General features: G+C 46.2%; 1 protein-coding gene across 1 annotated transcript; it reads left to right on the forward strand.

The window, feature by feature from the left end:
- The first annotated feature begins 230 nt into the window (after positions 1-230).
- Positions 231-5,627, forward strand: LOC123427528 (soluble inorganic pyrophosphatase-like). The gene is made up of 6 exons (XM_045111601.1): positions 231-381; positions 518-617; positions 4,977-5,088; positions 5,235-5,300; positions 5,426-5,501; positions 5,617-5,627. Exons 1-6 carry the CDS (start codon positions 231-233, stop codon positions 5,625-5,627), a joined length of 516 nt encoding a protein of 171 aa, XP_044967536.1.
- Positions 5,628-9,444: the final 3,817 nt, after the last annotated feature.

Raw genomic sequence — 9,444 nt, forward strand, 5'->3', positions numbered from 1 at the left:
CTCTCCCCATCCCGAAAACCCTAGCCTCCGCACTCTCCCCTCGTCCTCCCATCGCGTCTCCACCCAAACCGTCGCACCCATCTCCTCGACAGACTCGCTCCTCTCCCCCCACGAACCCCTCTCCTCGCCGCCGCCACCACACACGCCGACCTATTCCGGCCATCCCTTCCTCACAGCCGCGCAACGATCCAGCGCACATCAAATCAGCCTCGTTTTTGGTCGGATCGAGGATGAGCCAGTTTAGCGGAGCCAAAGGGCAAGCCGCTGGTGAGAAGGAGGCGGCGGAGCCCAAGCGGCAGAAGCCCCCGCTCAGAAAGCGGATCCTCTCCTCCCTCTCCCGGAGGTCCGGCACTGCCCACCCATGGCACGACCTCGAGATCGGTGAGCCCCTTCTCCACTTCCATTTCCTCTCAGATCCTTCCGTCCAACCGACCCCAAGATGTTGGGTTGCTCACGCGGAACGCATGCTGATTGGTTGGTCTGATCGATCTGTTGCATGGATTATTGGCCGACGCAGGCCCCAGAGCTCCGGCGGTGTTCAACGTGGTGATGGAGATCACCAAGGGCAGCAAGTTCAAGTACGAGCTGGACAAGAAGATCGTCATCGTCTCTGTCAGGTTGACCGGATCCTCTATGTCACAGCCCTGGTTTCACCTTGCTTGACAAGCATTCATGCATGCATATTTAAACTCTTTTGTTTTTCTTTTGGGAAGTGATCAAGCCCAATGATTTGAAATTTGACAAAAATGCAATAAAATTATTACCTTAAAAGGGAACCAGAAAAATGTTCCAAATATTTGGGAAAATAGTGACAGGGAATAAATTTGTCAAACCAAATTTCTAAGTCACATGAACTTATGAAAAGGATTTTTGATTGGATTAAATAACTGTTTGGAATGAATTTATTTTGTTTTCTTTTAAAATAAAAGTTTCAAAAATGTTGAAACTATTTTGTGGCATTGATTATTTTTATTACTGTCACATAATTCTATTTTAGGGTTTTATAAAATGATTAAATGTTTTATTAAAATCCTAAATCTAAATGCGAGAAAGAAATAAAACAAAATTAGGAAAAGAGAGAGGAAATTTACCTGGCGCCTACCTGGTCCAGCCCAGCCCATCAGGGGCACGACTGTCTTCTTCCTCCTGCCAGGAGGAGAAGCAGCTGCGCGCCGACGCGCCGGCGAGCGCGGCCACGTCCCCTGGCCACCTCCTGCTTGCCCAAGCCACGCAGACGGCGGGGATGAGTACCCCGTGCACGCCTCTCCCTTCTCCACCCCTCTCTGGCTTCCCTCCATCTCTCTCTCGCCCTCTCCCACCATGGCCGAGCCTGCTTGTCGCCGCCGATCGTCGTAGCCGTGGCCACGAGCCCCCTCTAGCCCAGCTGTTGTGCCCCAAAGCCCCGCCGTGCTACTCCTCGTCCCTTGGAAGAAGGAATCAAGCCCGGAGGCCCCCTGTCATCGCCTCGCCGCCATCCTCTCCACCTCCGGCCGCCGGACCTCTTCCGTCGATTCGCAGCATATGAAGCAACCCCAAGCTTGCCGTCAACGCCATAAGACTTGCGGTGAGCTCCGGATCCGTTTCCCCCTTGCCTTGGTGTCGTTCCCCTCTCCTAGCACCCCGTGCCACCGGAGTCCGAAGATCGTTGCCGCCGGCCATGGCGCCACCATGGTCAGTGCCACCTAGGGCCGCTGCCGGGCACCTCCTTGTGCTCTCCGCGCCCACAGGAAGCCGTAGCCGTCTTCAACTCCTTCTTCCGTGCCCCATTCCCCACCAAGGCCGAGAGCTCCTCGCCGCCGGCCTTGTCGTCGCCGTCGCTGTGGTGCCTCTTCCACGCGCTCGAGCTGGGGATCGAGCTCCTAGAGCCGCCAGGAACGTGATGGGCCCATCAGCTGCCCTCCCCGTGCCCTGCAGCCCTCACCCGCGGAAGGCCGAGCTTCGGCCGCCGCTTCGGCTCGTCGCCGGCACTCTCTTCGGCGACCCTAGCTTCTCCTGATGCCCCTGCCAGATCGGCTGCTTCGCCAGCTCTCTGTAGCCGGAAACCGCGTGCCAAATGGGCCTCTCTGGCGCCGTTTAGCTTATCTCCGACGAGCCTCCGTCGTGCCCGTGGTCGCCGCCGGCCAGGTTCCGGTAGCCCCCGACGTGATCAGCCTAACTAACCACTAACCACCACCCCTAGCCGCTGACAGAGGGCCCCACGCGTGGGTCAAACCCCTCTTAGTGCGGGTCAACGCGGGATTAAGCCCTGGGTCACTGACCAGTGGACCCCACTGGTCAGGTTTGACCTGGCCCAGGCATAGTTGACTGCTGACGCAATGTTGATGCAGTGCTGACGCAGTAAATGATTTTCTATTATAAAATAAATCCAGGAAATTGCTAAAACTTGTAAAAATCATAGAAATTAAAATATAACTCGGATGAAAATAATTTATATATGAAAAAGTATCAGAAAAATCCAAGGAATCTGATTATGGCATTTTCATGCATGTTTGAAAAAGTTAACAACACTAAATAGGCAAAATGATGAATAGGGTAAATTTAATAAATAGTTTGGAGTTGGAAATTGATACTTATTTGATTTCCACTTCAACTATTATGACGAAACATTGGTCAATGCAAATCAGTACCTCAAAATACTAACTCCATACATGTTGGAACAATTTGTTATGAGCATCAGGTCGAATCAATTATAAGGGTACTTGGAGAGATACCCGGCTTGAAGTGATGTTTGGATCCTAATTCAAACCAACTTCAACTTAAGAAATGATAACCACAATAGCCCTGCCACTTTTCATTTCATGTCTTGAGCATGCATCATAGTGTTGCATTTCCGTGAAGTAATTGTTGTTCTTTCTTGTTTGTCGGTGTTGTTCCCCCTTGGTAAATGATGTTTCCGACAATGTGATCGTTGACATTGATGAAGGCTCATTGCTATCTTCAGACATGTCAGGCAAGCAAACCCCCCTTGAGCATATTGAAATAAACCCACTCTCTCGCTCCTGCTCTCTTTTACTGCATTAGGACAAACACGATTCAACTGTACATGTTATCGGTAGTCGAACCCATTCCTTTGCATGACCTGATTTTGTCACAGTAAATAGTTGAAACCATTTAGCATGAGTAGCAACTGCTTGAGCCTTGATGTGCTTACTCATCCATGCTTGTTTACAATGCCTGCTATCCTTAGTGTCGTGTCGGGTCTGATCCGTCTGGATGATGAATCAGAATGGTTGTGTTCATGTCCTACAGTGTGAGAGTAAAGATGTGAATCTGATTTGGTAAAGGTAGCGATGAGAGGCCATGTAGGAGTACATGGCGGGTTGTCTCATTGGGACCGTCCTTAAGAACTGAGTTCTGTGTATGTTATCCAAGACAAGATACTACCATGCATTGGGCCCTGAAATATGACCCCGCTCGGCTTATTAATTGCCTAGATCTCTGTCCAGGAGTTGCAATTAGTTTCTGGTGTTTGTAGGAAAAGTGTTGGCGGCCGTGTTTAGCTCTGCCCGACGGGGTAGGCTTCACTACGGTAGATACACAGTGGCACGGTGTACCAAGTAGCACCCGAATGGTGGGCTTGGGAACCCTGCGCGCATCGTTTGGGGCCGTAGAGGAAACCTCGGCCGGACTTCCTTGCGGGTTCAGTCTCAAATAGGCGATAAACCTGGACTAGGGTCTTGTGTGGTTAACGGTCGTGGCCGACACCCACGCCAGTGCTTCCGCTTGAAGGTTGCCGAGATGCATGACGTGCATATGGTGCTAAGTGGTGAGAGCATGTGTGAAGAAGTATACCCCTGCAGGGTGATTCAATCTGTTCGAATAGCCGCGTCCTCGGATATGGACTACTTGGAAGCATTACGTGGTACATAGACAATTTAAATGGATACTCTAAAACATGCAAGATAAGTGTGAGTGCTATGGAAGGCCTTCTCATAGGGAGACGAGAGTGGATCCATAGTGGTGTATTGAATTGGTGAATATGTGGACTCGTGTGCGTTATCCCACCTCAAAGAAAGAACCTGTAGTCGTAGTACAGGTTAGGCAAGAGTCAAAGCTGGCTTGCTGCAATCAAACCCCACAATCCTTTCATTGAAACATGATGCATATGTAGATAGTTCTGATGTAAGACTTGCTGAGTACCTTTGTACTCACGGTTGCTTTATTTATGTTTTTGCAGAGAAGACTTAGACTCATTAAAAGGTTCTAAGCGATGTGTTTGATGTTGACCGGAATAGCTTGGGAATCCCAGACAGAGGTCTGGCTCCTTTGGTAGGGTCGTAGTAGCTTTTCAGGCTCTTCCAGCCACTTTTAGTAGATGTCTGTACCCAGACATGATTTGCTTCCGCTTGTTGTTTGTATGACTTGAGTGTCGGGTCAGGAGACCCCTGTTTGTAATATCATACTATGATGACTCTTATGAGTCTTTAATAAATGCTTGAGTCATAGAGTTATGTTGTGATGCCATGTTGTATCTAGACATATCGTGCATAATGTGTGTATGTTTGAAATGCATTATATGTGTGGGATTCGACACCTAGTTGCTTGCCTTTAGTAGTACTCTTTACAGGGAAATGCCTCTTTGTGATCCCATCGAGCCTTGGTAGTTTGCTACTGCTCGGAACACATTGATTGACCAGCATGTATCCTTCTTTGCTGTTGTGTCTGTCCCCTCGGGGAAATGTCACGCGGTGTAATGGAGTCCTTGTAGCTTGCTACGACTCGTCTACACACGCTGATGACCGACACCTGCTTTGCTGGGTTATGTATGCTTGTCCCTGTACGGTTGTACCGCTGGGGTTTATAACTAGTCATGTCGACCCGGGTTCTTTGTCGTTTGAACGCTAGCAACATATTCATATACGTGAGCCAAAAGACGCAAACGGTCCCGGCCAAGGTAAGGTGGCAGCCGTGGAGTTTACCGTGCGTGAGGCCGCAAAGTGATGTGATGTGTTACAGGCTAGGTTCTTATGACTCAGGATCGGGGTCCCGACACTCTACTCCTCCGTGGTGTACCCTCACAACTACGGATTTGTCTCACGCACCCTCTGCGAGGACAACGATCCCATCGACGTCCTCGTCCTCATGCAGGTGTGTGAACCGATTCATGCTCCAATCATCATCCTGTTATGATAAGTGAAAATTGACAACCCTGTTAAGGCATCACGGTCTGCATTTATCGAACGTTCTTTTCTTCTGACAACAGTGGTTGATTATTTCATTTCGTATCGAACCAGGAACCAGTCCTCCCCGGCACCTTACTCCGGGCCAGGGCCATCGGCCTCAAGCCTATGATCGATCAGGCACACTAAACCAATCCCCTCATCTCTGTACAAGCATACAAGTCAACTTTCCACCCACCATTTTGGCCTTAATTAAGCTTATAGAGTATTTATATCATACTCTCTTTTAATAATTTATCTAACATGGAGAGAAGGATGACAAGATCATAGCCGTGTGCATATGTCGCTCCAGAGGCGGCTGTCATTTTGAGTCGATCTCGTGTAGTTCCTAAGTTGCTAGAGCCCCAACATAGTGATTAAATTGAAAAAAATATTACTGAAAAAATCACAGGAACATTCGAGTGATTAAATTGTTGGAACATTAATTTTTTGTCAGATGCTCTATAGCTGCAACATTAATTTCTTATAACGCACTCTATCCGCGTCTCATTGTCTGAAGCACTTGTTTAGAGTTGTAGGCTATGTAAATCTGATGCACGGAACCACTCTTAAATTGTTGCACCAAAAATCCCTAGATATCCATGTTCCAGCAAGATACAACACAATATATTCATTTATAGTCAATAGATAATCAAAATCTGAAATGTAGGAATATCAAAAATATGAATCTGTGAATGACATATTCACATAATTTACTAATAGCGAATATGTTTAGTTTGCAGACAATAAAGTTTTATTGTGTCCCATTATTTGAAGCACTGATCAAGATTCACGAGGACGATGTTCCGTAGATGGAAGGGGCTGACCGGGGTCCCATACCAGACTTCGCGACCACTCCAGCCATGGCAGCCTCGCTGCTCCTCCGCGTCGTGTGGCACTGAGGCCTCACCTCGCCGCTCACCACCGCCATCGTAAGCTCCTCCATTCCTCCCCTCCCCACTCCCTAGCGCACCGTATCGTCGCCTCTGGTTTTTTCTCTCGTGTTGCTGCTGCTGAAGATGATGATCGTCTCCTCTCCTGGCCCTGGATTCTGATGCCCCGTGTGTGCTGTTGTGCATGCGCGCATAGATTTCCGGGGTCCATGGGTCATCTATTTGTCTGTCGGATTATGCATGTGTACGGCACCCATATCATAGGAACTTGATGCTTCTAATGAGTTTGCCATCCTGATCTCATGTAGCACTACCAAGAATTAGCACTGGTTACTGAATCTGAATGATATATGCGTATTTCTTCAGTTTGACAAAATGTTTCCCTTTTTGTGCGTAGTCTCTCCCCCACAAGCCACTAAACATGTTTCCATTCTGTCTGTCTCATAGGTATTAGCATGACTCGTTGTAGGATCATGGCTCTGCAGTGCTGTAGAGATGGCCCTGATTTTGTTCTCTACATGCAAGTATGCACCGCCCTTTGTCTCGTATGAACTGTTGTCATGTGCCATGTTCTAGTAGATTAGATTAGGGAACGATCAGTGGTCTGTAACAATTTATCATGCCCATGGCCCATTTGTGGGGTAAACAGAGTACCGAGTAGAAACTGCACAACTCTGTCTACTTGCCCATTGTTGTGGAAAAATATCCATTTTGTGTGGTTATATACTCTTGTTTGTGTTGTGTGCATCTATGTTGTTCTGATACTTGGCCTATACTATAAGACCTTTTGGTCGTCTTTTCTTTTCTTCGGAGCATTTGTTGATTTTTGGATATTACAAATGATGGACAAATGAGAATCATTTTTATCTTCTGATTGCGTATGCAGATTATTTCCTGGGAGGTTTTTAAGGGTGTCATGATAAGTATATTATCACTCACAAGTTTCTAGCAGAACCAGGTAGAGTTCTGAGGCCAGTGCACATGCTTCCTATTTCGTTTACTTTACGGTTAATCTCTAGTTGAAAGTCTGCATTGGTTGATTTCAGTTCAGGTTGTGTGAAATTTTTACTATGTATCATGCTTATTGTTTACTACGTTGAGGCATGCACGCATATGAATTTGGGCATGCATGTATAATTTTTAGTCTCATGAATTAATAATTTTTCTTTAGGTATCATGTGTCTTGTTTTACTACATCTATTGTGAAATACATGGTTCAGAAACTATGGTAACCTGTAGTTTGCTCTACTGCCAGTGTGAGTTGTTGTATGCATGTAGTTATTTATTGCAACTGCTTATATATTACATCGTTGGATCAATAGATTGCTACTTCTTAGATTTACTGTCATATGGAGTGGATAAATTTGCAGCCAACTTACTAGTAATTTGTGCACCTCTCAATTTAGTCAGGTAGGGGATTTACTGTCATATGGAGTGAATATTATTTTTAGTTTCTCTATGATGATTTTAGCAGCTTTAAAAAATACTGGGTTGCATACTTTGTGATTGCTTTCAATTCAATCAATATGTTCTTGCTTGAAAATGTTGTCAATAGAGGTTAGAAACACAGAATTTCTGATGTTGTGGTGGGGATTGCATATTACTTGGCATTTAAATTCTATTTATTTGATGTATTTGAATTCAGACCCTTTGATATGAATGGACATATTGAAATAAAGACATACATACTGTTTCAAAATGCCGAGACTTTGTCTCTTCAGCTTAGACAAATAGAAATGGAGACTCTTTTCTTATTTCAATCTGCTACATCGAGAGCACCTTTGTTCCATAGTGTATTTTATTAACCACTACTTTTGGCTAGGAGTCATGCTAGCTTGATGAAGTTTTTTAAACAGGTCGTCATGAGAATTACTTGTTGTTCTGCCTCGTCTTTATCAATTCTTGTATTGTAGCTCTTACTTAAAAATGTGGTAATTTCACTTTTCCAGGAGCTTCAGGCCTAAAAGAAAGCTGGAAGTACAAAGCCATGAAGCCCTACTCAACGAAGAGTAGAATATCTAGGTTTTAATAGAATAATTTAGTGTTATTTTGGACGAATTTCATTTGTTCCGCGATCTGTTCAAAAAATTGATTCCGTATGTGATTTGTATACCTATGAAATGGAAACCTCACAAAGGGTACCCACTTATGAAAATTGTTTGACAAAATACAAAATTTATGGCGTGGATTCAAATTTTGAGATCAGGATGACATGTGGGACCAATCTGACTAGTGGGACCAGTACAAAAATAAAATGGCCAAAACACAAAATCAATAGAAAGTAAAAGGCCAAAACCCAAAGTAAGAAAGGCTAAAATGTTGGGGATTATTGGGCGAGGCCCATGCAGCTAAGCAAAATAAAGAGAAAAAACATTAAATGGGCTGGATTAATGGGTCGGCCCATTTAAAACACCGAATTGGACCGGGCTGATTCTATGCCACGTCAGCTTGCCATGTCAGTTCCGACGTGGCGTGGGCTGATTGCTAGTGACCAAAATAATTTCAATGCTTTCGTTTGGTCGTAAAATCCTATGACCAACCCAGCAAAAAGGTCGTTATAGTTCATTAGAGACCCTCAACTTTTGACCGTTTGTTTTTGGTCGTAAAAATGTCACAAATGAAAATCAATGACCATTCGGTGACCAATATTGAAGGTAGTTAGTTGACATATTTCTTGTAGTGTCCTCCACCGCCAGCTCGCTCCCAAGCTCCAGTGCATTAGCCATGTTCTCTGTGACGGCAACCGGACATGGCATCGTCGCCGTCTATAAATAGTTGTATCCCAAACCTATTCGATCATCCCAACAACTCCCACTCCCTCCTAACATCCTCCCGAAACACTCAACTGAGCTCAAGAAGCTCTTATGTCCCTCCATTGGCCGAAGCCTCACCACTGACCGCCGCTCAAATTTGAGCACCATAGTCTCTCCCTTGCCTCCCGAACTTGACCAGAGCATCTCCTAGCCACACTAGATCCTTCCCCATTGATCCATTCGTCCTCAAGGGCAGCAAGTCCGGTGGACCGACTATGGCCGATGCTGTCATCAACCGCGGACAAAGCCTTTCCCGACTCTGTGCTCTGTTAGACCATGCCACCCTGGAACGAGACCACCTCGTCCCCCTAAATGGGTCGGTAGGTCGGGCATCGCTAATGGTTGCCCGTGCTACCGGCAATCATCGCCAGAGTCCACCCCAGCCTCAGCCGATCACGGACAGGAGGTTGAGGACGACACCCTCTGCCAATGGGCGTAATGGCCCCACCCATCAGCTTCTTAAGTACCAGACGGTCCTACACGACTGTTTACGCGGAGGCGTATTTGCCAGAATACATTTCCTTGTTGGAACACATATTTTTGGGAAGGCTCTTTCAGTTTTTCAACCGGGCGCTGAAA

The sequence above is a fragment of the Hordeum vulgare genome, chromosome 2H, assembly GCF_904849725.1.
Source record: "Hordeum vulgare subsp. vulgare chromosome 2H, MorexV3_pseudomolecules_assembly, whole genome shotgun sequence".
Taxonomy (NCBI): Eukaryota; Viridiplantae; Streptophyta; class Magnoliopsida; order Poales; family Poaceae; genus Hordeum; species Hordeum vulgare.

What these genes read in the sequence shown, in the direction of transcription:
- LOC123427528 (XM_045111601.1), top strand. Translation starts at nt 231, where the DNA reads ATGAGCCAGTTTAGCGGAGCCAAAGGGCAAGCCGCTGGTGAGAAGGAG. An exon ending in ATGGCACGACCTCGAGATCG is followed by an intron (nt 382 to 517) that starts GTGAGCCCCTTC and finishes TGGCCGACGCAG; the next exon opens with GCCCCAGAGCTCCGGCGGTG. An exon ending in ATCGTCATCGTCTCTGTCAG is followed by an intron (nt 618 to 4,976) that starts GTTGACCGGATC and finishes CTTATGACTCAG; the next exon opens with GATCGGGGTCCCGACACTCT.